Below are 27,238 nucleotides of genomic sequence, written 5' to 3' on the forward strand. Positions count from 1 at the left end.
AATTAAGCTTGCCTATCGACCCAATATCAACAGCTGTGTGGTTACAACGCTTAGTAGTAACAGCTCAGGGCAATCATTCGTATCCACTAATTTTACAATCCACATAGGGAAGGATGGGGACAAATGGTATATATGCCACTCTTGAACGGGGACAGCAGCTGATTAGTTTTCGAGAAAAGACTGATGTTGTAAGCCGAATCGGTAAGCAACGTTGATTAAACAACTCAACCTGTCATTCTTATAACAAATAGCTAAGGCATTAATGTTGTTGGGACAGACAACCTATTGTAAAAGAATGATGGTTCGAATAAGTGACATGCTGTACTGGGACTCGCTTTTGCCCAAAACAAGGCGAAGATCAGGCGATGGGTCAACCATCGTTAACAAGTGTTCGTGTAAAAGGCAATTGATTCGGTAGATTTTTATGGACGCTTGACATCAACGAAGGTTAAATTGTGGATGCTAGTCCTCACTCACAATCATAAATTTATATCTGATTAAATTATTTGAATCATAACAATTAGAAAATAAAAACATGAATCACCCAGATAATAATTAAGAATATGAGGTCTGTGTATATGCATAAGACAAAAACAAGAATTTAAATGCTAAAGGTACCAATATCTATCCATTGGTTTTGTAAACTGCAAGTGTCATTCCAGCATTTTGATGGATCAGGCATTGACTGTGTAAAAGATAAAACATTACTGGTATCACTTCATATATACATGAATTGTAAAAAGTATTTAAGACATACCTTCCATGGTTCTCAAATAAAATGACAGGATCCCCTTTCCCAGGCTCTATTGCTGCTGCCAACTGCGTGAGTGAAGTTAATGATCCAGAATAGTCTGGATTGGCAATACCTTGTGCTATGTGGTAATAAATGTATTTGTTTGAACGCAATTATATGAAATGATATTATCTTACACGTCAAGCACATTCCCCGTTTGTCAGCACACAAAACGCCCACTACGCCCGTGGAAGTCATCCTGTTAAAGAAATTCATAGACAAATAACTGAAAACTTAATCCTAGTCTACTGAAATTGAAATACTTACAAATCATCGACGCATTTTTGTACTTCCTTGTCCATCGTAACTAAATATAAGGAAATGGTAATCAACAGACAAAAATATAATTTCAAACAATTTTCTGTTTTCACACTTCGTAGTGAAAACACTGTTTTCACCCTGTTTTCACACTTCGTAGTGAAAACAGCAGACGGCAACACAAACTGTAATCTGCGGAAGTTTCGCTTTTTCTCAACAAACCCCAATCAACGCTGAATTGCCAATGTTAGTGAAAATTTCCCGACAAAAATTCTATCAATACTCTATCTCTTGTTTCCCGATTGGGATCCAATGAAAACTTTATTTCCTTGCGTTCATCGCCAACCGGATTTCGACCAATGTTGCCGAATTTTTTCTCCATAGATGGCACGATGTTCCGGATGGACAATTTTGACAAAAGCCCCCCAAAAATATATCGGCCTTTTTTCTGATCTATCGCCATCCCACGGTCAAATTTTTAGTTAATTCTCTTGATAACACCCACCAATCTTTCTGCTGCACCGCGCTAGCGCTGTAGCGTACTGGCGCGCTAGCATTCCGTCAAATACTCGGTGTATTTAAGAAACGATGAACTTAGTGGAAAAAATAGCAATTTTCCCGGAATCAGCATTCAATTTTGAGTATATACTGTGGTATTTAACCAATTCCCATGAGTGCCAGTTTTTGCAGGAAAAAATTTTAAGCCCGATTAACTAAGCCCGACTTTTCAATTTTTTTCGTTTTTAAGTTTAATTTTAAAAAATATGGCCAATTGAAGAATAAATTTGATTTTCGTGATAAGCATTCAATTCTGAATCGAAATCATGTATTTTAAGCAAATTTGAAATTTAGCCAAAAATGAAAAAATGCAAAGGCTATAGCCTTACCGCTTTTGTCAAAATCGGCTAAAAATGACATCTCTTGGAATCCGATGAAAATCACACAGTTTAATCGAAATTTAACGCTGATTCGGAAAAAGTCACTCGTTTTCTTGTCAAGTTAGCCGTTTTTAATTACACCGGTCGGGCCAGCCGGTCAAAAGTCGGACTTATTTAGTCAGGCTTAAAAAAAAATTCTGCGAAAACCGGCACTCATCGGAATTGGTTGAATATTACAGGATGTACTGGAAATTGAATGCTGATTCCGGTAAAATTGTTGTTGTTTTCATTAAATCAACCATTTAGGAAGTATAACCATTTGGCGCGCTAACATTTCTTAATGGTTTTTTCCGTTTATTTAAAAAAAATTGGATCGTATGAAAAACGAGAAGGACATTTTAACGATTCTTATTTATTTCGAATCTAAAGTACATCTGTTCATTGCGAAATTAAAGATTTCGGACAAATCCAAAACTAATGGAAAAGTCGGGCTTATTTTCAAGCCCCAATTCGACGAAGGGTTAAAACTGTGTAGAAATTACACGTTATACTCAAAATCAAACGCGGATTTCAGGAAAACTATTACTTTTCTAGTCAAACCATCTTTTTTTTTTAATAGATGAAATTTCCCGATAGGGATTCTGTCTAGATGAGATGATAGTAGTATACCATCGTTTTTACGATGTTCTTCCAACCGATGGCGTTAGCTGTAATAGGAAATCACACAAATTTCGGGAGTTTCAGAAATTCGTTTTCTTTACGACTCAAACATGACTTACGACTAGCCTTATACTTTCTCCCCAATCAACCCACCATTGCCTGGACACGCGCTGTACCAACCGTTGGCAATGTCTTTTGTAAAGTGTGCCAAAAATGTCACATTTTTAAATAATAGCATTGCTGTCTAGCTGGTACACCGCGCCTTCAGGTCCTGGTTAATGAGTAATAGGGCCGGCCCGGCATGGTGCAGCCATGGGTAAACTGTGACAACCTTACTATCTGGTTGTAGTGAAATGTGTCAGGTATGGAAAACAAAGCATAGGAAAAACCGCCACATTTTTCTGCAATATACTGTACTTGCGGGAAGGTGATGAAACGCAAAAAAAAAAACACATTTTACGTGTGTCGCGCCAGTACCTTCTGGCATTAAGCTGAACGTGGTTGGGCATGAATATTAATGTAATTTGCAATAAATATTCATTTTCAAACAGCCAAATTCGAGTTGAACGGCGGGATTTGGCTACCGGGCGACTAAGGTAAAAATGAATGGTCGCTGGTTTCGAATCCGTGGGCTGTAACGGAGGAGCGAAAGATTTCATCGAGAAAATCATCAAAGACAAAGATTTCATACAGTTATTCCAGTAATCTTTGCTAGTTCGTAGCTCACATGGGTTTATTCAATCGTAGTCATCGATTCTCGTAACTGACAGAATATTTAAGTTAATGAAATATTCGTACACATTTAGAGATGGAAATGTTAAACTCAAGATCAAAATTCCAGGCACACAAGATAATTCAAATTACACTAAGAGTGCAGCAGTTATGCAATTGTGTAGCCCAATTATCAATTTTCTGAATTTCGTGAAATCAAACCGCCTTACTAAGCATAACCTACCTGGAAATAAGAATACAGTTTATTCCAAATAGTCAGTAGAACTAAAGGTTTATATGATTCTAACTGAAAATGCAGGCGGTCTCGGTTCTGAACTTCAGCGATTTCGGATTTACTTGGTTAAAAATTAGGAGAAAATTATTCCAGCAACATTTGGTGCTAAACAATGACTAATCTATCAATTTTTCAGTTTCATATCAACAGCATTAATCGCTTCAGAAATTTGAATACTTTTTACAACAAATGAATAAAGTGCGAATCCGCCAACTAAACGAGAGCGATATAACGTCATTTTTTTGTACACAAGCATTGCTGATTTCTACGGAGAGAAGATATGATGAAAATGCAAGATATCCGAACCGATCGTGGAACGCTATCAAATGGATAAATAGTAAGAGCGACGCGAATAAAATGTACGCACACATTCTGGGTGTTTGCTTAACAAAGTAGGTGAATACTATATAACAACGCATCCAATCGAGGGCATACATTTGTTCGGCGGATGGACGAGGAGCGAAAGGGGTGACAATACGGACTTTTATCTTTTGCCAGACACCAGTGGTTGGGATTTAGTCCGACAACGAGTAACACGTTGATTGGGGTTCGCTTCAAAAGACAAGTCTTCGAGGCCATTTCTCCTTAATTCTTTGCACTCATCATTCAATAGGCGAATAAGTTCGCCTCTCTTTCTTGGCATTTTGCTGTCAGGTGTAAGTGATCCGAAAGAACTTGCTCGGGAGCTGTCACAAATTTCGTTATCCGGACCTACCAAGTTGACTTCCATGACCGACGAATAACTGTTACTATCGTGAACCAAATTCCTTTCTAGCGTCAAGGTGGACGATGGTGATTGTTCCAATTTGCGAGCTCTTTTGCTAGGACCGTCGGACAGTGAATCTTCTTCACCACAGCTATAGAATTCAGACTCTGTGGTTCTTTTCCGCCGTGTTAGCCGTTGGTTTGAAAAAATCAAACCACCCAATCCTTTATGTTTCAGCTCCTTGCACTCGTCGCTTAGCAGGCCAGAAAGATCTTTGTTTGGATTGAGTGAATTGCCCAATGGCGGCGAGCACTGAAGCGGATCGACTTCGCCAAGTGCTTGCATTTTCTTGCCCGGAAATAGTGGACTTGTTTGCTCTGCGTAAGGCTGCGGAGACTTCTTTTCTTTTTGCTGAATTTTTAAGAGAGACTGCTTCATTTGTTCTCTCTTCTCTGCCGGAAGTTTCCCGAGTTTCAATGGTGTGACGATAGGTAGTGAAGTATCAACCGAGGACGAAGGAGAAATCATATTATATAGGGAAGGCTCTTGTTTCATTGTAGGATTACGCTGGCCCATGCATCTCAAAATCGGAAGAGGGCCGGAGACTGCTGATGCCAACCATTGCGAAACGCTTCGCGATCGATTGTTATTATTTTCTAGTGCCTTTCCATCTGATTGTGAATCAACGAGTCGGCAATGCTTTTCATTTGAAGGATTTTTAACTTTTGTTATTGAAATACCGGGAGGTAAGACAAATGGCTGAGACAGGCGACTGGTAACTGGTGGATGTGTATCATCTCGGGCTTCATCTTCTGACGAACAAAGATCCACTACATCTGTGATATTTCCGGTTGATGACGCACTCTTATTTGGTGAGACATTAACTAATTTTGGCGATGGTATGGAAGGCATTCGTATTATGACTGGGTCAGGAGAGCGGTTCTTCGGATGTCTATTTACAACTGGAATCAGATCGGGCAGAATGAACTGATTTTTCGCAGTATTAGATTTGTTAGGCTGTACAGCTTGCATAGACCAAGTGCCAGTAATAAGAGGAAGAAGTCCCGGTGGAGATCTGACGTGAGGTTTGTCTAATGAATTGGATTTAGTGGCCATCAAACGTCTTGCTATATCTGGTCGAGATATTGTTGATGATGAGGGAGCCTGCGGATGTTGAAACCAGGTTGGTTGTGAGTCGATGGGAGCCAAGCTTATTGTACAACTAGCAGGTAAGTTTGCGATGCTGCGCTGTACCCAAGGTTGTAACAATGGTTGTTGGTGTTTTGGTTTCGGTCTTGTCCAACTCTCTATATCTTCTAGTTTTAACCTTACCATTTTTACACTAACACCTTGGCAAGTCCTAAGTAATTGACGAGCTCGTTTGTTCAATCCTAAATTCGGGAAAGAAGTCTTTACTTTGATCAACTAAAACAGTAATAACACTAAAGGAAAACTGTACAGAAGTAGTTTACCTGTTTCGATAGTTATCATGCGCTCTTTCCTGTCTGCTTTACTAAAGGAGTAGACGTGAGCCCATTCATTTTTCCTTTTGTATACGGCTGCACGAAAACGATGAGTCGCTGATGAAAGCGCTTGATTGATATTTTCTCCTGTAACAGGGTCTATGCGTACCGCAACCGGTTTTGCCGTGCACAAACGCTCATAACGGCTGATGAGGAGTTCTGATGCCGTCGGAGTTAGTTTTATTGCTTTAAAGAAGCTTTGTCCAAGGTTGGATGAAAAGGGAATTGTCGTAAATCTACGAGAAAAATTATATAATGGCGCTGTATTTCTAACAATACGCAATAGTATGCCTTTTGTCACTGAGTGTGCAAGCTCTTCTTACGACCGGACGAATCTTGGCAGGGGTAACATTAGGCGGCGGTAACGTTTGGTTACGACGAGACAAAGCCAAATACCAGAGAAATTGTGCCTAGAAATAAAGGTATAATTTAATGAACAAACTTCTATCAAAGCAATTGCGATGTATACTTCATCCATATTTTGAGTTTCCGGTTCGACAAAACTGTTGTGAGATTGGGCTTCTAGAGCTTTGTCCGCCATGCACTTCGCTTCATGAGCCTTTTAAGAATTTAATTGAAAAATATCCAATGTAATATACTACAACTCTAGAATGCTATGCTTTGAAAGAAACTGTTTAAAACATAGTTTATGAAACATTTGAACTTGATGTTCTTCAATTGCATGAAATTTGTTGGACTTCTAGTCACCTTAATGGCTGAATGTGAGCTAAAATCTGCTCCGCAATAATCACAGAGGTATATGTCGTTAATCGGTGGCTCAACCATCTTGGCTGCAGTTGGCTCTTCGATTGCGGTTGGGTTTAGGGTCCCAGTGTTCAATTTTGCCGGACTAGTTGGCGAGTTTAATCGAGGAAGTAACATTGGACGAGAAGTATTAGACTGCTGTCTAAAACCCTTATCGTAAATCTGAAATTGACAAATAAAAATGTTTGCATTGTAAATAGAATCACCATACAGCCATTTAATTGAAAAAAGCTTACCATGTTTTCATTCTGGAATGTGACCAGCAGCTTCCCATTTGTGCTATCATACATTGAAGTAGTACCATCCCAGTTGTCTTCAAACTTGTATCCTCCACTGAGTGTTTGGAGTTTTGCCGAAAAATGTAGTAAATATGTACAGCCATTATACTCATAACAGTTTTTCACCAACTTTGAAAGTTTGTACGCCCAATGCTTTGAAAAGAATAACATGCATAGGTAATTTTTTTTTTCATCTTGTGCTCTAGACTGAAAATTTTTACTTGGGTTTGATATTTTTTTGTAAGAATTATAGGAGACCAAGGTACGTCAGGTGGCCACCACTTGAATTTCGCATATTTAGCCCAACCTGAGGGTTCACATCCTAAGATGCACTTTACCAGAAATGGTATAAAATACTGCAGATCCTCCTACAAATATAACTGTATTTAATGGTTTAAACACATTAATTAAAAGTGGTGGTTGTACATACCACAGACATTGATGTGATGGATATTGGTTTGCCATTAGAAAACAGCAATGGGAGATTTGATACCATTACATCTTGTTTGCCCTTGTCTTCTGTGTTATTTTCCATTTTGAAATAGCTGCCACTCTCACTGAGGGCTATAAGGAGACTGCAATCTTTGTTGTTTGTCACTAAGATGATTTTTTTTTTCTTTCTTGAATTAATTCGAATATCCAACTTCGCCCAACGCCATTACGACGTAGTAAAAGAACAGTGGACGGGATGCCATGTGTAATAGAAGTTTATTACCGAATCATACGGTGTTGATTCTGTAAAATTTTAAGTAATTTGAATTTTTGGCGAAATGTTTTGTAGATGTCAGGGAAGTAGACTACATCACTGAGCGTGGCCTGACTGGCCTCCCACTTGCGACTCCTCCTCACGACATACTCTGAAAGCTGGGCAACTCACCAACGACGCCATCAATTCGGTAACTCACTTTTTCCCGCGTATCTTTGTAACGAGATACGATTTTTCCTATTTCACTAAGAATTCCTGCTAAGAAGAATTGCGATAGTAAACCGAATGTTCTTGTAAAAAGCTTGTTATTTTTTGGCTCCAGTCAACACAGAACCTCTCCTGCCTTTACGTACTAAAGAGACGGGCCTTCCTAGCAGTTTTCAAGGACACAAATAAGATCGTCATGCGCTGACGACCGGAAAAATTGCTATTACTGCCACCTGGTGGTCAAAATTCAGGGAAAACAATCGAGCATCGCCGAATAGGGAACAAGGAATTTGGGTAAAACTATGTAGAACTGCGAAACGCTATAAAGAAAAAAAAACTTTAGATTATGATGGGGATTAGTAATTTGTTTTATTTCGGCCATTACCCATTGATGTTGCAGTATAACTTAATCGTTTTGGTTCCCGATGAAACGTAATGGAAATAACAGATGAAGTAAATTGATTTTACAAGAAGCGAGATAAAATGGGTAAGCAATAAAATTACGGCTTATGCTCAACAGGTTGCCTTGTATATATCCTAAGAATTTTTACTTTGGTATTGTTCAGCTTATATTGGCTTTTTGTTCAGAAGTTCATGAAAACACATCCACAGCTAAAAAATTATACTTCGGGCCAATAAAAAAAATTTACCTACGGCTTGTAATCGGAAAAATCAAGTTCTACGAAAACGTGAAAAGCAATAGAAAGTCTACTTAGACAGAACCTTGTTTCTTCTTCTAAAAATTTTTAGATCCAATTATCTTGAGGCCATCTTGTTTCGTTTTTGCAACTCGTCTGCTAGATCATTTAAAGTTAGCGCGACCGTAGCACGTACTACTAATCGACGTAACAGTTTTCAGTTCTCAAGGACTGACGATTCTCCCAAACCTTGAACGTGGCCTTCTGTATACCTTGATCTATGGTAATTTCATATTAATCTGTAGACAACCTGAAAAATTTTCTGTCCTTCATCGCTGTTTAACGTATTGTTCACGAAGAATTGACAAGTTATGTGTAGAGGATGCATCCTGGTTGAATCAGGTTGGTTACTTTAGGCTTATGTGAAAAAATTAGAAACAAAAAACAATACTTTTACATATTGCTAATGTACTCAAGTTTGCTGCAATGCCCTGTCGAATTAGATTAATAAAATTTTATCTAATAGATTAAAAAATTTGTAAGCTCAGCGGGGGTTGTAAAACTCGAAAGAACCTCCGACACTTGCTAAAGAATTACGTTTTCTTTTCAGAAAGAATCACACAATCGTGGTTTGCTTTAAGAACTTCATGGTTTTGGCAAGAAAATCACGATACTTTAGTCTAAAAACCACGTTTTGATTCGAAAACCAGTCATGATTCTAGAGTCTGGTACACATCCCCAAAGAGTTTTACACACCCCGATCTCAAGTTATGATTTCGAAACATAGTTTACGATGCGCTCTGCAATTTACAGAAAGTCAAATCATTGGAGTCACTCACAATGCCGTGCTCCCATCTTAGGGTTTGAATTAGGTTCTGCCGTGCAGCCTCTTTGTAAAAATAAGTTGGTCTGTTAAAGTGTTAGAAAGCCTGTTGATAGCTTGATCGTCGCACAGTTTTATTGCTTGACAAACTATGCAAAAAAAAAATCATTAGTTTGCTCAGGGCACGCAGTGTAACTGGACGAAGCATTTTTTGTTTCCCCTGAAGCACTTTGCCTTTGAGCATCGAGTTAGACGAAGAACCTCAGGAATATGGTAGAAGCTTTATGAAGTAGTAGCTGGCGTTTGAGAGAGGCATCTTGCACGTTCAGCACCCACCCAAGTCTATGGTCGTCCTATGAACTCAAACTAGTGTATCGTATTTCCGGCGTCATTGAAACCAGACCACTATACTGGGCAAAACGAATCTCGACGCCATCCTTTCTTGCCTTCCAAGTAAAAATCAAGAAGAAAATAATGTTTCAAAAATGACACCGTTTTGTTTACTTGTTGATTTTTCTTATTTAGAAAATTGTTTGCAATGTGATCACGTATAAAATCAAAAAGAGGCTTGAACCACTTTACATTTTTCCTGTGCCAGCACATTACCTCTTGTTTATCGTTGTCTAGGATTTACATACTTGATACACGCATTTTTAGGATGGACGAAAGGCAAAAAATTCTGCGTGCAGTTAGCCACGGAGAAGTCGAAGTTTTGCGGGAAATGCATCGCCGCTGTCGGCTGGACTGGAATCAATGTATCTACGACAAAACTGGAGATTCAGCATTACATGTCGCGTCCAGAGCCGGTCATCATCTTGTTCTCAAGTTAATTTCCTTTAATAGCATTTATCCATGCTAAAAATATTAAAGTCTTGTGATATTAGGTATCTGCATGAAGAAGGAGGAATGAATCTGGAACAAGCAAACTTTGATGGAAAGCGACCTTTACATGACGCTGCACAGTTTTCACAGTTTCAGTGCGTGAAATATTTAATCAGCCAAGGTAAGCACGCTCCTGTCACTTCCCTTAAGAATTACCTTGTGATGACCACCCCATGTAAAGCGAATCACCATTTCTTATTTTAAACAAAAATATGATAGAGAAAAGAATCAAGAAAGGCATTTTTCTTCTGGGCTTTACTTGCGGTTATCAAATGGAATGCATTGCGCTGCAGTTGTGTAAAGCCTTGTGATTGTCATAGACACTGATATGTTTTACATATGAATGTGTATTTTTCCTATCGCATTTCAAGGTGTCGAAATCGACCCTATGAAACGAGCGGATTGGAGTCCCTTGATGTTGGCGTGCACCAAGCAAAATGACGCCATCGTAAAATTCCTGGCAGAGAACGGGGCATCGCCAAGATTGCGCAATAAAGATGGGTGGAATAGTTTTCATTTGGCTTGTCGAGAAGGCAACATATCTATTGTCAGTTATCTACTCAATCAAGACCCTACTTTACTGGAGAGTCGGAGCAAAAATGGACGAACGCCGTTACACACAGCGGGTATTAATGCGTACGAACACCAACCACCTCTATTCGTGAATCATGCTTTCTTTCAATTCACTAGCACTGCACGGACACCTTGAAATTGTAAAATTACTGACTGAAAGATCTCAAAAGGATACGCAGGATATGAAAGATACTTGTGGAACAACTGCATTAATGGATGCCATTCGTGCTGGGCATGTATCGATCGCTCGGTATTTGGTTGATGCCAAAGTCGCTAGTTCCGAATGCTGGGACGGTTTAGGAAGAACACCTATCCATTTGGCAGCTCAGGTGCGTGAAATTTATTACTTAATGGTTTTCTCCCATGTTTACGTTTGCTTTTTAACAAATGGAGGCTGGCTGCATTCCATCTATAGATTTTCTACTTGACGAATGTCACACCGATATCAATTCTCCCGCTAGCGATCTGTCTCGACCATTACATTTGGCCGCTAGGGAAGGCCACGCCATAGCTGTTCAACATTTATTAGAACGAGAAGCAGATGACTGCCTGAAAGATTCACATGGCAGAACAGGTATGTCTTTTAGTATCTTTAGCTATACGTTGCTTGGCTTCCTAAGGCTTGAAAATGTTGCTTTAATAATCACCACGAGCCGGGTTGCTGTTCCATGTAATCCAATCGCCTGATCAACTTAGTTGTAGAAATGGATGAGGGACAAGCTTAAGCCGAGACCAGTACTCAAAATCAAACATAATCAAAGCCTGCTTCATAGCTTTGCTGGAATCTAGAAACAAGTTTGGAGAGACCCTGTAGTTTACGTTTTATCGCATCCGTCCTCGGAAGTTTTCTCTCCGCAACCTTAAGGCATTCGTGTGCTACTAACTCTTGTCTTTAAAAAATCCTTGCACTTTCAAATGTCCTTCGTTAACTTAAATTGTTGTTTAGTTTTGATATCTGGTTACCAATTTCTCTTTTTTTTCTCCTTTTTTTTGAATAAATGTTTTATGTGCTGTTCGTGTTTTAAAGCCTTGAAGGTGGCAAAGGATTATAACCAGCTCGGCTGTGTGCAACTCCTTGAAAAGACCGGACCAAACGACAGTATGTAGATCTATTCACTTCCTAATGCAATTTGTGTGCGATAAAAGGCTGTATTTGTACGTTTTGCGTCCTTGTCAATAAACGTGTAGTAACTCAAGGTTAATTGGACCGTTTTTTTTTTCTTTTTTACCAATTTTTTTTTTTACGAATTTCTGGTAGGATTAGTTTTACAATAAACCAGTTAAACAACGGCTGCGTTTTCCCTAAGGTTAATGGAAAACGAATTATTCTTACCTTTTAGGCCGCTAGATGGTTCTTGGTTGCCGCCTTTGTTTACAAATGTCTGAAAGTTGACATCTATCTTGTTTGTCGTCTGAATGCGTCGTCTGCAATTTTGTTTTGGAAAGTTAATCTAAAAAAATAAGAATTTAGCCACCAATCAAAATTATGAATCATGGAAAATTTTGATGATTCTGACACTATCCCCGACCTTGTTGTTATTGTGGACGATGCGCAGTTGATAGATTCATCTATTTCTGATAGTGCTAATGTCCAAACCGTGCCTGTAACTATCGTTACTGGTTTTTTGGGAGCCGGCAAAACCACCTTTCTCAATTTTGTGTTGACTGAACAGCATGAAAAAAGAATTGCTGTTATTCTGAATGAGTTTGGTGAAGGTTAGAAAATTTCTAATGTGAAAATCTTAATAGCGACAATGTTTGCCAAAATTTCCTTTTAAAAATTCAGGCAGTGTCCTAGAAAAAAGCCTGGCAGTAGGGACGCAAGGAGATTTATATGAAGAATGGCTAGAACTACGTAATGGTTGTCTTTGCTGCTCAGTTAAGTGTGTACTCTAAGATATAATAGTTTAACAGGTTTTTTTAATGCATATTATTTTCAGAGATAATGGAGTGAAAGCAATAGAAAACCTGATGAAGAAAAAGGGTAGGTTTGACTACATTCTTTTGGAGACTACTGGCTTGGCTGATCCTGGTAAATACATTCTGGTATGGCTGCTTCTCTGATCACCATTCACTGCAACTTTTAGTTTTTTTTCCCAACAGGACCAATTGCTTCACTTTTTTGGCTGGACAGTGAGCTCTGCAGTGATATTCATCTAGACGGTAAGACAATAGAATTCAGATTTATAGAACAGAATTCTTTACACATTCCATAGTGTCATGTGCTCCTCTCAACAACCTTCAAGTTTGGTTAGTGGTATTGTTTAGCGGGGTCGCTTGCCTGAATTCAGGTTTGTGACGGCAATATCAGACTGTTACGTGCGCTGTAGAATTCAAACGTTTAACGACATAGCATAAAATAGAACAGGGAATCAAATATTCTTTTTCATTTTAATCGTTGCATCTATTCGAATTTCGTTAACGAGCTTTAATTGTACGCCTGTTTAAATTTCCAGGCATAATAACGTTGGTCGACGCCAAACACGGATTAAGGGTGGGAAGCAAAAACAAAATCCTTTTTTAAAACACAGACTAATGTAAACTCTTTCTCAATTAAGCAAATTAATGAGAAGAAACCAGATGGTTCAGTCAACGAAGCCATAAGGTAAAGCAATATTTTGCGTTTATTCTTTAAATTGCAACTAAGAAGTAAAATTCTCTCTTTCCGTTCCAGACAAATCGCGCTGGCCGACGTTATTGTGATAAATAAAGAAGACCTCGTCACAAAAGAGGACCTTTTAGAATTGAAAAATCACGTTCAGTATGTTGTTTTGTTTATTTCATTTCCATTTCTTTTCATACTTTATTCGGTAATTTCATATCAACGGCGCAAAATGCATTCTTTCAACGTTAAAGCCAATTGATCTTTTACAGGGCTATTAATAGCGAAGCAACTTTCGTTACCACTCAACACGGCAGGTATAGGGAACTAGAATTTAACTTTCCACGTCAGTGTGATAAAAATCCTAATATTCTAGGGTCAATCTGGAAGCTGTACTGGATCTAGGGCTCTATTACCAAACGACCAACCGCAGGTGAATTCAAAGTTTTAACTATCGAGGTTCAGTAATGACTTCCACTGAAATTACCATTTCAGTTTGACATTTCTGCATAGGAAATTTTTAGAAAATCTGTATTTTTCCTTCTATATTTAGGCCTTTTGAAAATACCCCGGCAAAATTTTCTAGTCCGTCAAACAGTCATCTGGATTTGGTAAGTAACGACATTGCAATACATGTAAATGAATCCAATATTTATGACGGCTTTACAAGTCTGTACGTAGCGTGACGCTCGAATTGAATGAACGGCTCACCCCAGAGATTGTAGACGCCTACTTACAACGTCTTTTGTGGGAAAAAGATGTAGTTAATTCGGAAGGATTGACGCTTGAAATATTCCGTTTAAAGGTATGCTTCTAGGCCGTTTCTGAATCTAATCGGGTTCTTATGCCAACCTTATTATCTTACGTTACGTGGTAAAAATGCAGGGTATCGTACGGTATTCACAGCCGGAATCAGAATCCTCATCCGTTGTCATCATTCAAGCCGTTTACGACACATACGACGTAATGCCAATCAAACCAGAAGCGTCCGAAGCAGGAAATCTGAGCTTAGAACCCGATGCCCGCTTTGTTTTTATCGGTGAGTGAGTACGTAACCCTAACTAGCTATCAAATCAATGTTCCGTAACATCTATCAAAATAGGTTGTTGTTCATCATTCTTTCTCATTCGGCATCTTGCAGGTCGCAATTTAGAACTGCTTACCCTGAGAAACGTCTTGTTGCAGCTCCTTCATCCTGATTAACAGCATGGCTAATGGTATCAGTCAGACTTTCCCCACGCACTTTCAATAAAAACCGAAAGTTTGAATTCCAAGAATGAAACGTTTAGCTTATTCTTCATGTGTCTCGTTCACTTCCCGTGTTGGGTTAGATCAAACGTGGTGTCGGCTGTAGATCAGTCACAACTATTCAAACATCATTTTCTTTTCGAAACAATTTCGCAGAATTCAATGGTCGGGATCAGCTTTCCCAAACCAGACTGCGTCTTTTTCTCGCATCGAGTTGAGAATTCATCTGAGATATCTACATCCCTTCCAAGAATTATTTTGTTGCCCTTGCAGTATTAGGTGTCGCGAATTTTGTCTGTATTACCGGGGATAACATCATTGCCTTTAAGTGGGATCCGAATCCAACATGAGCCAGGATGGCCTTGGCGAAATCGTTAAATTACCAAGTTTTGGACGAAACACGACGGACATTCGCTACTTGTTAAGGAAATTGTGGTAACGGAAACGCGCGGTCCGCCAACTCAAATTGCTCGTGATTAAAGGTACGTTTATCTGCGCTAATGTTCTTGTTGTATTTTCGCTATCACAAGGCATTTTCAATCACATCTTTGACAAACCAAAGATATGACACGTTAGATTGGCGATAATTCATTGTCGGGTATAAATATCAAGGGACTGGCGGTCAGCGAAGCGCATTGGCCATGATGTAAGAATGAAGCCATTAAGGGCGAAAATAGCTTCATGAATATCGTGGTATTTTCAAGAGCAAAAGCAGCGAGGAAGAAAAGAAGCAAAAAAGAAACATTCGCCATTATGTCGCTTTAATCCGCATCAGCGCTAGCAAATCGTTTGGCTAGTCGCGGATCGAAAATCACAAGACGACAATCAAAAATCGAACGGGTTTTGCCAATCGTTTGATGCCAGGAAGAGGAAAAGAAGATGAATGCAAAACGACGTTTCGTCACCAACGTTTTTTCGACGATGAATAAGTCTCTTGTTTGTTGGTCGGTTAGTTTCTTGGTGAATAATGCGTCTCATTTGCTTTGATGTGGCGGGACGGGTGCTGGGATCAGCGGACGGGATTGTATTAGGGCGTTCTTTGTCCATCAAAAGTCTCTAGACCAAAGGAAGAAAAGACTATAAGCGAGAAAGCCACCAAGAAAAACCGGAGGGGTGTAACGAGCGTCGATTGTGCCCGCATACAACGTTTGCGAGATCCGACGAGTATATTTTTTTGTCTGTTGGGTGGTGGGGACCAAATTGAATCATTCCGCAGGAGGCCTCGACGATGTCTAAGATAAGTGATTTTTGCTCTGCGCAACCGTTATATTCGCATGCGCCGCCTGAATAATCAACTTGTCTGCTCGTTCGGCTGGAAAGCGATCCAGCTAGCTAACTATAACTTCGAACGACGAAAAAAGCCAAAAAGCACTAGAATACGGTACACGGCAGCTAGAGGGATATTTTTTTTTTTTTTTTTTTTTTTTTAAAGGGAGAGGGGATGTACTAAACGGGAAAGTGATGCTACTAAACGCCATACACCCCCGGACCGAAGAGGGGGATCACCCGACAGCAGCGTCACTCAAGTGTCTCTCGGTCAGCAATGCTGCACAAATTCGATTCGGATCCGTTTCTTATCCCTTAGCAGCGCTATTCTTTTCTTTCCTCCCTTGCGCTATGCTTATAATTCAATGGAAAAAAAACCAGCACTTGAAGCAAAAGGACCTCCTTTTGCTCATACCCAACTTTTTTCTTCTTATCGTCTCTCTGTTAGCGCCATTGCTCCTCTTCAAATACACACTGCCTGGGAGTACATAGAAAGCATATATACTCAGCGCTATTGTAATGACATTTGGCGTTTTGGATGATTGTCACAAGAGGTTTCGCCGCTTCTTGCCTCGCTGTGATACACGTCAAAACGGCACAAGAGGCACAATGATTGGATTAAGGCGCTATCCGGCCTTCTGTCTTTCAAATTTTCAAAATTGGTGGGCGAGTTTTCTTCTGCACCCGTCTTTGGCTAGACAACAATATCTAACGAAGGAGTCTATAAAAGGATCAAAAATCATGTTTAATGATGTACGGCAGATAGGCCCCTTCAAGTCGTTTGATAATCAGATTGATGAATTTGCATAGTCATGAACTGCGCATCACATTATCCGCCCGCATATTCAAAACTGGCCACTATTTAATGAGTGACGTTGATTGGCTCCTCGACGGCTGGATCGCGTTGCAAAACGTGCATCCGCTGATTGCAATTTTGAAAACTGAACCAGTTGGAGTCAACGATCTTATCAATGACGCTAGTTGCCTTTCTTATGTACTAAAGTATATCAACTGAAAACGAAATCATTTAGACTTGCGTGTGAGTTATCCGACATACCGGCTGTCATTAGAAAAAAAAAACGCATGAAAAGCCACGGCCAACACATGTGAAGTGGCTTTAAGTTGGATGATAGTGGGGACTCTTTTGATCACTTCAAACCTTTCAGGCGAAAAAAATATATAGCTATGTAAGTGACTACGGAAAAAAAAAAGAAGCTAAAAGTGGAAGAGCAAGTTTATGGGCGAGGGCTCTCAATACGCGGCTATAGAAGAATAAAGCAACCGGCGCTACAGACTAAAATGGCGATTGCCCGTGCGCAGACCTGCAGCTCGTAAAAAACACGATGACGGGGGGGCGCGTGAAATAACCATAAAAACAGAGGGAATGTAAAAAAAAATATATGTGACACACAAAAAAAAACCAAAAGTCAAAGCATTGGCAAGCTGGTGACAAACATTACCGTCTGGCGTGTTGACGTCGATTGCGGGGGAGGTCAATCTACGCGACCACACCAGATGGTCTGACACATCAAACCGCATCCTCCCCTCATTCTTCCCCCCCAAAAAATGGCCATTATTATAATTCATTAATAGTGATTAATAGACTCTTCTTTTTCAGTGATTGTGGGGGCGGGTGATAGAGGCCGTAAAGCTGCTGTACATCGAGTCTTGATTAAATGTCGTCTATAAACACCTCTGCCTCCCCTTGTTGTATGCACACACAATTCCCAGTATATAGGCCTAGTGTATATTTACCCTTTTCATTGGTCTCGAAGGTGCTGACAATGATATTCATATATGTATTGAAAAACGGGAAAAAGGCAATATGCGCGGATGGCAGTAAACTTGTTCTTTTTTGGGGCTCCTCTGTATCTGTGATTGTCATTCAAATGAGACGACGCAAAACCAATCTGTTGACGAACTGCAGAAGAGTCAAGCAAACAATTCACCCAGTTCGAGTTACGACAGAAGATCATTTCACTATTTCTTAATACAATTTGATTTCCACTGAAATTCCATTCACATTAAAAAAAACCAGCTTTTATTTAAATACAAAAAGCAATGGTTACAATTAACTGCTGCGCCTGATCAACTGAACTGATTGGTAAAGAGGCCATTAGGAATTGACATATAGGTGTACTGATATCAGAAGAATAGAAACTTTGAATTCATTCTGTCTCTATTCGATGTTGGTTTCAGTGAATATATGGCTATTGAAGACGGGATTGTTTCCCCTCTCCGCCTCCTCACGCCCTTCATTGTATAACAGGATGTCAGGAGGAGGATAGAAGGCGTGTATTCATGACGGCCGCATTCGACTAAACAGGGGAGGGGATGTTTCGGGTTATAACATTTACATTGATATGGGTCGCCATGTAATAGAATTCATTGGCCATATAGACTACCTTATCCCCCCCCCCCCCCCCCTCTTCGATAGTGTCTCTCCACTTTCTCACAGACAGAAGGTCATAAGGTGACTAGCAAACGTAATTGGGTGGGCGAGTTCTTTTCTATTCTCGCCTGATGTGCGTGTGGCAGTGTGTATCAGTAGGAAAGGAACGAAGGCTCTTTCTTAATTGATCCGTTTAATTTGCACCGTCCGTATAGGATCATTAGCTTGCAGTGACGGCCATTGCCTCCGTCCCAATCGGAAGATTGACGATGAGAATCTACATTCGACTGAAGACAGCCATTTTCTCTCGGTTTTTGCCCTTTCTTCCTTTTTTTTTTTAGAACGTCACTTGTCTTTTGTGTGACAATCGCTGAGTGGGTGGCGTAAGAGATTTGGGTTGTGGTCGCCAATCGAATCACAGGAGATGAAGAATAAAAAAAAAAAAAAGAAAAATCCCGAACGGATTTTTTGTCATCTCTTTTGTTCAATTTGTACACGAAGAGAAAAGCGACTGCTTTCCTTGCCGAACAAAAGGACGTTTGCTGAGCCTCTCGCCTCTATGTCTAACCTTTAGCTGTCAATTGTGCCAATGTCGTTCATATACATTCGCTTTGCCCCACAAAAAAATAGAATGCCCGATCAAGATTCTCATTTTGTTTGAATCAATAATTACATTCGTTCAATTGTTATCACCGTGAAAAATAAGAAATCCGATTTCGGGGTGAAATCAATCAATTCCGAAAGACATGTAAATCTCGTAACAAAGGTTAGGTCTACATTTTTTCTATACGGGCCCTATAAAGTACAGCATCACAAACTGTTTAATCAAATACTCGTCAGGGACTAAGAAGCCCTCGATAGTGAGGCTTTAATACTCATCTTTAGCACATAAGAGACAGGCTTCAACTCTCTGTATGTTTGTATGCATGTGTGTTATATAAAGCACTTCATTCAAATCGTGATCCCGTCCATCACGGTCACAAGATTGCATAATCCCCCCTTCCCCACTTGCGCTAATCCGCCCTTCTCCAAGCACTGCTAGGCTTGCACACATATTTGCCCACGCGTTCAATGACTGTATAAACGAACAAAACAGCCCCATCATCTATTGTATGTTGTGTATTCGCATCGGATTTTTTTAAATTTATTTTTTTACTATGCCGTTCCAGCGAATGGTGTACATCATCTTCTATTTTTTTTCATTCAGGTTTCTTCAACCGATGATGACAAACAAACACACGATTATAGTTGTGTGTGCACACAGACTTAATCGTCCCAGATTATATACACACACACACATACATCTACCGTCTTTTTTCGGTGTGTTCCATCATGATGATGCTGTTCCCCCTATAGCGTCACACCTCCCCACAGCCATGAAATCCATCGATAATACCTCAGCATCTGTCAGCTGTCTTGATCGTTTCAACCTTCAACATCAGTTTATTTATACTATTAATTTTTTTTTTATCGCAACATTTAGTTTCTTTTTTCTTTTTCGAAATGGGGGATCTATTCTTTATCACTTGATGTGTGTATTCAACCCACTGATGCAATTTCAATGAAAAAAAAAAAAGAAAGCTAAATTTTGGGTGCTCTATTATTACGAATTATTTGGTGTCGATTGTGTATGTTCACCACACAATCAAGACCTTATAATCGGTTAACTAAATATCGAGCATTTAATGCGGCCTGTGTACACAGAGCCTTCCACTAACCTTTTCCTAAAAGATTGACAGATTTTATCCTCCTTTATTCAAAACCGACAAACAAAAAATGAGAAATTTCGGTTCGGAAAAAAAAAGGATGTCTAAACAAATCACCGAATCATTTTTGTTTGTTTAGTTTTTTCTTTTGTTTTTTTTTGTTTTTAGTCCCTTCCGGAGAAGCTTTTCTCTAGCCAGGCAGGAAAATCTATTAATCAGACGAATATCAAAGCCCATTGTCGTTGACAAATTCTATAAAACAATCAAACAACCAAAGCTTTGCCTTATTTCTCTCCTCTCTCTTAAGAATCTGATATAGATCCACAAGAAAAACAGCAATGTAAACGGTTCTAACAGATGAGAATCATACATTTCAGAATTACATTTAGCCTCTCTTGAGATGGAAAACAAATGCAGATAATGAAAAAGATATAGACAAAAAAAAAAAAAATAATAATAAAGCGTTTCTTCTTCAGAGAAGACCCCCTCCTCTGGTATCTTTTGATTGTTGGCGGTTTGGAGTGTATTCTTATAATGGCGATAGAGGAAGACGGGTAGTAAGTGTTTGGGTGTGTATACGCGTATATACAAGAACGCAGTCAGCCGTTCACATGAGACGAGAGCTTTGAAATATTTTCATTTTCGAAGAAAGAAACGCTGGAAATTTAAGCTTTTTGCTTAAGTAGGTGTGAAAATCTTTAGCCTCTCTGTCGGCCGCATTCTCATTTTGTCTTTTCTTTTCACTTTCCTCTCAATTCACTGATTCTCCGTAGTTTCGTACGGCAGCCCAGTAGCGGTACGCACTTTGAGGCATTATTGCCTTTCCCTTTTGCTCCTTCTTTTTCACTGAGGCGGTTTGCAAGATTTTTCATCAATCGCTATTCAGGCCAATAACAGAAAGACCACACTCGATAGTTGGCAAACAACTTTGATCATATCGCTCAATTACAGACACACAAAAAAATAAGGTTTTACTTTGATGCGTCGGACTCCCTCCGTTGTCGATTACCTGCCTTGGTGTTGTTCTTATTATTATTTCCTTCGCCATCTCAGTTGTTGTCCTGATCGCTTCCTTTTTTATTTTTTTTATTTTTAGTAAATAGTTAATCGAGTCCTGGCCGTGTTCTTTTCTTTGAAAGGAGTTGTGCGCACGCCGACATTCTATGCGGCGGAAACTGAAGCCTGGCCAACTTACAACGTCTTTGACGTTGATTTCAGGCCTGTACGCCAGCAATTTAACATTTTGTTAACTGCCTACAAAACTCGTGAATGTAGTTTGAATGCGGGTCGTATATACGATGCAAGGATTATTTTTGATGCGCTGTTTTGAATGTTTTCCAACACTTATGTACGCCAAAAACGGATAGAAGGAGAGCATATTTAATCTGCATAAATAGTGGTACGAGGATGCTCTTACAAAGAGGCTATAAATGCACAATGAAATCTGGGCATATTGCCAAGTGGAATGTCAACATTGTCCATAAAGTTAACAACGATCTACGTGTGCTGGAACGGCGAACGCGAGCGTAAGAAGTTCGATCCACGATCCACTGTCCTAAGGACATTTTTCACAGCCGTTTTTCTTTGTTTGACACGGCAAAGAGCTTAACCACTATTTGATACAAAAGGAAAAAAAATATATATTTGTTCAATGGAACATGTATGGAACACGGATGCAGGAAGAGATCCCTTCCTTAACGGTCGTATTTTCACGTGGATGTGCCTCGGGAAGGCTGGTTATGCAACGCCGATGGATATGCCAATGGCATCATAGCTAAAATGAGATCGGCTTGAAATTTGTCTTGAAATATGAACGGACGAACGTTTCATTCGCTGTGGTGCGTGAAAGAGTTGTCCCGCACTGTGTTAACGTGCTAGCCATAACATTTTCAGCGTGGCCAATCCAATTTCCGGCTTTTTATGAAGTTGTTAAGCGAGTTCACCACAAGTTTAATCAAGCCGCCCGTAACAAGAAGCGTTGATATTGTCGAACATACAAAGACCCACTTCGAATGTAATACAAACTGAACTTTGCAGCTTTTCAGCTGATGTGTTTGCCTTGGCACAACTTCGAACGCGGCTCTATACCAAAAGTCAACGTCAATTCTGTTTTTTCTCGCAAACAACAACTTGATATTGAGTTGCTAACCGAGTGGTGTTTCATTTCGGCGAAGGATACGACACCTTGGGTGCCGAATATATCAATTCGTTGGGTGATCAAATCATCATTCAAGCGTGACGATATATTGAAAAGCTCATTCAAGCCATCAGACCCTGTCTCACTTTTGCTGGAGTTACGTAGGACTATACATGCGTGTACTTGTTGCCATGCCACCAGTACTTCCCCCCTCCGTTGTCAATACAATCTGATAGGGTGGAAAACAAAATTGACACTCTACAATATTGAGAAAATAATAATAAGCTGTTTGGCGTATTTAGATCTAAAAATAGACGAAACGGCAGGTGCTGTTGCTTCCATTCGAAATGAAATAGCACGTTCAAAAACAAATTTCACGCTGCTCTATACCGCTTTGTTGTCGTATCGCCGTGTTTGATTGTCATTGTATCATATTATTATTCCCTCCCAATCGTCGTATCTGTGCGATGCGTGAGTGAGCGATTTATGTAAATGTGTTGCGTTATTACTTACGACGTTTGGATTCGAGAAACGCCCGACTGATGAGATTGTTATCATCGTTCCACTAAACGTTGCCTCGCCTTGTTTCGTGTCCTGACTCTGTTTCCATTAAACGATTTCTTTTGTACAACTGACTCTCTTGTTGTTATTACGTGTTTCTCTTCTAAACGGATGAATCTCTTTTGGGGCTGATCTTATCCATCCTGGGAACTGCTACCGAGACCTGTAAAACAGCCGGATGTGAGCAGTTTGTCAACACATCTGGAACACACAAAGCCAACGAAACTATCAAACGAAAGAGAACTCTGAATTCAGGAGAACAATCGCACACCATCTTGTTGTCTATACGCTTCGAAAATAGGCGGCCAAAACAATAGGGCGGGATGGCATATAGATAACGACAAAGAGTCTCATTGATGCGGAAGCCTATTGTTGTTGTGTCTTCGACGTTTGCACACAATTGTATACAGTTTGCTGTGTACCTCTCTATCAAAAGGTGGCACGCTACCGACTTGTTTCGAACTGGGGATTCTTCTCGGAATTGGCATCATCAGACAACAACACGCACCCGACACGCTTTCTCTGTCTTTATCTTCTTCTTTAATAGTCCCAGTTTCTCCCGTTTATTTGAATGCCGACTGGGTGTCCTGGTTTGTCCGCGCGTCTGTTGCGCCTGAAAAACAGAGGCAGTCCCTTGACCGGCTGATGTTTGCGCACGCAAACGAAAAAATAAATACACATTCCTGCATAGTTATGTAGTGCAGGACAACAAATAAAATCGCGGCGAATGCTTGAAAAAAGAAAAGGGAAATGAAAAAGGGCTTTTGTCTCTTGCCGTCAGTCGATTCGTATGGCCGTTCGCGGGTCCTCGATCTCATCTGGTTTTTTTAAAGGGTATGGTGCCGCGGACCAATATTTATACACGCGGTTGCTGCTTTGTAAAGAGAAATTGAAAAAAAAAAAAAAAATGCGGCATACAAATACAACAAGTTCAATCCCCCCCCCCAAAAAAAAAAAGAATAAGAATGGCTCTATTGTGTGTTGGTCCTCGCGCTATTCTTTGACGGCTACTTCCCTGATTTCTAAAATAAAAAAAAAAGGAAGACAAGAATAAAAGAGCGGTATGGTTCCGGTGATCGATTGAAAGTTTTTTGAGTCGGTATTTAAAGCACAAAAGGCCTTTCTTTCCATCGATGTATATAGACATGGTTGGCTGTGTAAGGCACACGCCGACATCTCGACCCTTCCATTCGTGGAATAAAACGTTCGTTTACGGGGGTTAATTGAACTTTAAAACATGGCATTCACCGTCATTTAGGAATGGAAGAAATACAAGTCAATGATCTATCATTCTTCATCTATAATTTCATTGAAACTATAATTCAATGTTAAATGCCTTTCTCAGTTGCCATCACGTGTGAGGGCAACTTAAGCAATAGTTAATACACCCTCCCGTTATTTCGTTCCCACACGCAATCTCTATTTACTAAACACAGCCAGAGTAACATTAACAGCTTGTTTTCCAGCGTTTAGCTACTGCCCTCTAATCTCTCCGAGCATCCGTGTGCAGGGCCGTTTCAAATGATGTTGGACATCTTTCCACTACGTGCTGTACAAAAAAAGGACTAATACAATTTTCTTTTTTTTCTTTTTTTTGTAACAAACTTCCGATTCTCCCGCTGATTTTGTTTCCCGTTTTTGCTTCTGGTGTGGCTGCTTCACACTTTCTTGAAAAAGACTTGCATCACGGTGGTCTTGCTCCCTTTCTCGGCGTGTGTCCGTCTCTGTGTTATTCTTGCTGTTGTCGAACGATCTCTGGGAAAAAAAAACCTCAACCGTATAGTGTTGTAACGTTGTATAACTGTGCAACTACATATACAGTTTCCTTTCTCTTTTTTCCGTAGTCGATATATCGTCGACAACCGGCCCCACCGATGATTGTGTAAATATTTTCACAGACTGTTTGGTTTTATTATTTTTTTTTTTATTTTTTTACTTGCCGCGTGTTCCCTTAAAAACAGGCCGTTCTTAGAAATCTTCTTTTTTCAATGTTTGTATATGTACATCATACACGTATGGCCTTTTTGACCACTGCTAAGTATACACACATACACGTGTGTGGCTTCAGGTCTGTCCATAAAATTATACGATTTCAAAGAATTATACTTTAGGCAGTTGGGTCCCACTAGACATCACAAAATTCGACGATGAATTGTAAGTTAAAAATCAAACATTGACCACTACGTATGTTACGCAATACCTATTATCTCTACCCCCCTTACACCTAAAACGATCATTGACTTACGGTTGACCTACGTGTATACATACAATTGACATCACCACCTCCCGGTTGGATTCACACGATGTTTGATCAGGGCAACGGCCCATTGTTCACGATGAAATCGACGGTAACACACGCTGCGCTTTGTGTTTTGTCAGACACACATATGAAACAACATTCCAGGCAGGGCAAATAAAAAGAGATACATCCCAGCAAAAGTTGGGACTTGTACTCATTTTTTTTTTTTTAGGCGCACGTGATACGTGCGCTTCGTGCCTATCTTGCTGGGTGCAATAATGAAAGACAATATTGTCGGCCGCCATCATCACGCGTGCCCGTTATAATATTGACGTATAATAATGCCCTTTGGCTTGTCATCCAAAACCCCAAAAGAACTTTGCGGCTGTGCCATCACATCCTTTTTCGGGCACTTGATTGTTTTTGTTCCCCTTTTTTTTTGCTCCATGCGATTGTTTTCTTCTAAAATGCCCGTGTTCTGTTAACCTATTTGCAAAATGCGATATGAAGCGTAGATCAATTGCAGACGCACACACACACTGAATAGGCTCGCGTTTTTTGAATACATCAGCGAAATACAAGAACCCACGATCTCTGTTCGTTGTGATTTAACACATAATACCTCGGATCGTATTTTCAACTGGCCGTGCGCGCGGAATTCGATGAAAAATCGTTTTGGCAATGTGGGACAAATCATTTTTATCCAGCGGTCAGTTTCTCATCATAAATAATCAATTGAATGGACCAGCAAAGGCTTTGACCCTACCACACATGTGGATATGTATACACATCATTTATAAATAACTGTTCACGTTGCTAGATGTGCGTGTGTGCGGAGGGTAGGCCTGTTGTATTGTGCGTGTGTGTATACACATATCTTTGACGACATAAGTATTGACTGATGAATGTGCGTGGGTGGGCGTAAAGCCCCCGAAAGCTAAAGGTTTTTGTATTTTCGAAACGTTTTGAAGACTGTTGGCTGCTGTTCCATGTTGTATACACGGGGGGTTGTATAGTACAAGAGCTTATTCAATATATGAGCAACGGTGCGTGCTTATATCATCAGTGTTTTGGTGCCCTTCAAAGGAGAGAGGGAGAAAAAAAAAAGGAGGACGGCGTTTGGATGTCGACCAAGTGGCGAATGTCGAACGCCGGGTGTCGGTCTGGAATGCACAGCAATTATGAATACCGCTCGCTCGCTGACGTTCCTCAAAGGAGACAGAGGCACGTGTGTGTGTGTGTGTGTGTGTGACGGACTATAGTAAAAAAGAAGGGGTTGGTATCTATGTGTGTTCTCCTAAAAAACTTTGTCGTCTCTTTGCTCAACAAAATAAATAATCTTTTCACTCTCGCATCCATTCTCGCCCTTTTTTTTATCTATGGCTGTTGATTGAAAAAAATTCCCTACTACAACAGGGATCATATCGATTCAGAAAAAAATATTTTCATCACAAATCGTTGGTACCATGCTCCAAGTGGTCGTCACACACAAGAAAATAATAATTTGTTTTTCCCTTCTTTTTTTTTTTCTGCATTCTCCGCATTATTTATTATTGCTGGCTGTTCTTTCTTCCGGAGCTGCGTGTTTGGTGCAATATATAAAAATCGTACAAAAGAAGACGACGAAGAATAAACTTTGATCGAAGAATGTCTTTTGTTCTGTCTATTTCCTATCGAATTTTTTTTTTTTTCTTTTTCCCGAGTCTCTTTTACTACATGTGTATCGCCTGCAGACATTTTTTTTTTTTTTTTGCTTTAAGTATTGCGTCATAGTCTTGTTTTTTCGATAGAGATCGGATATCGTTTCATTAATCGGCGAACTGCAATGTTGGCTGATTGCCATGTTCTCTTATTTATTTTCTGGTGCATAACATATTGCGTTTCCGTTATTCGTCTCAACTTTCCCTGTTTCGATTCTTTTATTTTCTCAAATTGTTCCCTCCCCATCATCCGTGATCGTGTGCCAAATGTGCCAACGTGAGCCAATAGTTTAACTGGGTATGTAGGTCGACGTCTACATTCCTTCTTTTATTCTCATCATTTGCTTTGATGGTGACGTATCGATTTTGTTCAAAAGTAAAAAGACAAATGATTCTTTTTTTTTTTTTTCATTTCTCTTACCGTTTGTTGTGTCGAACATGTTTAACAAGCGACACTACAAAGAGGACGTGAACACGCACTGATTTGCGGGTGGACCAATCGCTTTTGACACACCCACCATTTTTTTTTTATTATCCCGCTGACTCGACGGTTTTGCGCGCACATCGCCAGTTATTAGAGTCTGATGTGAAGAACAATGTGATATTGAGCTGTATGCAAATTGCTGTGCGTACGTGATCCATTTACGACGGAGAACACGCGAAAAAAAAAAATTGTGAATCATTATTCGCG

General features: G+C 39.9%; 5 protein-coding genes across 5 annotated transcripts in view; 3 read left to right on the forward strand and 2 right to left on the reverse strand.

Annotated features, from left to right (window-relative positions):
- Window positions 1-555: 555 nt before the first annotated feature.
- On the reverse strand, window positions 556-1,218 carry LOC130692284 (ragulator complex protein LAMTOR5 homolog). Its single transcript, XM_057515365.2, has 4 exons — window positions 1,061-1,218; window positions 931-992; window positions 758-872; window positions 556-685 (listed from the first exon to the last, which is right to left on the reverse strand). Exons 1-4 carry the CDS (start codon window positions 1,093-1,095, stop codon window positions 625-627), a joined length of 273 nt encoding a protein of 90 aa, XP_057371348.1. The 5' UTR covers window positions 1,096-1,218; the 3' UTR covers window positions 556-624.
- A 2,086-nt stretch (window positions 1,219-3,304) lies between these two features.
- On the reverse strand, window positions 3,305-7,670 carry LOC130692244 (uncharacterized). The gene is made up of 8 exons (XM_057515319.2): window positions 7,298-7,670; window positions 7,089-7,235; window positions 6,826-7,020; window positions 6,533-6,751; window positions 6,294-6,383; window positions 6,116-6,234; window positions 5,774-6,060; window positions 3,305-5,692 (listed from the first exon to the last, which is right to left on the reverse strand). The coding sequence occupies exons 1-8, from the start codon at window positions 7,400-7,402 to the stop codon at window positions 4,080-4,082; spliced, it is 2,775 nt and encodes a 924-aa protein (XP_057371302.1). The 5' UTR covers window positions 7,403-7,670; the 3' UTR covers window positions 3,305-4,079.
- Window positions 7,671-7,967: 297 nt separating this feature from the next.
- LOC130692267 (ankyrin repeat domain-containing protein 16-like) lies at window positions 7,968-11,844 on the forward strand. The gene is made up of 7 exons (XM_059497456.1): window positions 7,968-8,074; window positions 9,899-10,066; window positions 10,126-10,244; window positions 10,495-10,749; window positions 10,814-11,025; window positions 11,090-11,270; window positions 11,724-11,844. The coding sequence occupies exons 2-7, from the start codon at window positions 9,900-9,902 to the stop codon at window positions 11,801-11,803; spliced, it is 1,014 nt and encodes a 337-aa protein (XP_059353439.1). The 5' UTR covers window positions 7,968-8,074; window position 9,899; the 3' UTR covers window positions 11,804-11,844.
- LOC130692230 (apolipophorins-like) overlaps window positions 11,164-27,238 on the forward strand; it is a 64,640-nt gene continuing 48,565 nt past the window's right edge. The window contains 1 exon segment of the mRNA XM_057515304.2: window positions 11,164-11,168. The gene's annotated coding sequence lies outside the window, so the exon portion shown is untranslated.
- On the forward strand, window positions 12,132-14,591 carry LOC130692263 (zinc-regulated GTPase metalloprotein activator 1-like). Its single transcript, XM_057515343.2, has 13 exons — window positions 12,132-12,412; window positions 12,483-12,579; window positions 12,637-12,728; window positions 12,800-12,859; window positions 13,153-13,190; window positions 13,255-13,301; window positions 13,371-13,457; window positions 13,571-13,615; window positions 13,675-13,731; window positions 13,852-13,909; window positions 13,969-14,103; window positions 14,184-14,337; window positions 14,440-14,591. The coding sequence occupies exons 1-13, from the start codon at window positions 12,190-12,192 to the stop codon at window positions 14,499-14,501; spliced, it is 1,155 nt and encodes a 384-aa protein (XP_057371326.1). The 5' UTR covers window positions 12,132-12,189; the 3' UTR covers window positions 14,502-14,591.

The sequence above is a fragment of the Daphnia carinata genome, chromosome 1 (genome assembly GCF_022539665.2).
Source record: "Daphnia carinata strain CSIRO-1 chromosome 1, CSIRO_AGI_Dcar_HiC_V3, whole genome shotgun sequence".
In the NCBI taxonomy this organism is placed as follows: Eukaryota; Metazoa; Arthropoda; class Branchiopoda; order Diplostraca; family Daphniidae; genus Daphnia; species Daphnia carinata.

Excerpts from the sequence above, each read along its gene's own strand:
- LOC130692284 (XM_057515365.2), bottom strand. The coding sequence starts at position 1,095 with ATGGACAAGGAAGTACAAAAATGCGTCGATGATTT. Across the intron at positions 873-930 it reads ACGGGGAATGTGCTTGACGT|CACAAGGTATTGCCAATCCA; the intron begins GTAAGATAATAT and ends ATTACCACATAG. Across the intron at positions 686-757 it reads TTATTTGAGAACCATGGAAG|TCAATGCCTGATCCATCAAA; the intron begins GTATGTCTTAAA and ends TCTTTTACACAG.
- LOC130692263 (XM_057515343.2), top strand. The coding sequence starts at position 12,190 with ATGGAAAATTTTGATGATTCTGACACTATCCCCGACCTTGTTGTTATT. Across the intron at positions 14,104-14,183 it reads TTGAAATATTCCGTTTAAAG|GGTATCGTACGGTATTCACA; the intron begins GTATGCTTCTAG and ends GTAAAAATGCAG. Across the intron at positions 14,338-14,439 it reads TGCCCGCTTTGTTTTTATCG|GTCGCAATTTAGAACTGCTT; the intron begins GTGAGTGAGTAC and ends GGCATCTTGCAG.
- LOC130692244 (XM_057515319.2), bottom strand. The coding sequence starts at position 7,402 with ATGGAAAATAACACAGAAGACAAGGGCAAACAAGATGTAATGGTATCA. Across the intron at positions 7,236-7,297 it reads CCATCACATCAATGTCTGTG|GAGGATCTGCAGTATTTTAT; the intron begins GTATGTACAACC and ends TTATATTTGTAG. Across the intron at positions 6,061-6,115 it reads TGCACACTCAGTGACAAAAG|ATTTACGACAATTCCCTTTT; the intron begins GCATACTATTGC and ends TTTTTCTCGTAG.
- LOC130692267 (XM_059497456.1), top strand. The coding sequence starts at position 9,900 with ATGGACGAAAGGCAAAAAATTCTGCGTGCAGTTAGCCACGGAGAAGTC. Across the intron at positions 10,245-10,494 it reads GAAATATTTAATCAGCCAAG|GTGTCGAAATCGACCCTATG; the intron begins GTAAGCACGCTC and ends TCGCATTTCAAG. Across the intron at positions 11,026-11,089 it reads CTATCCATTTGGCAGCTCAG|GCTGGCTGCATTCCATCTAT; the intron begins GTGCGTGAAATT and ends TAACAAATGGAG.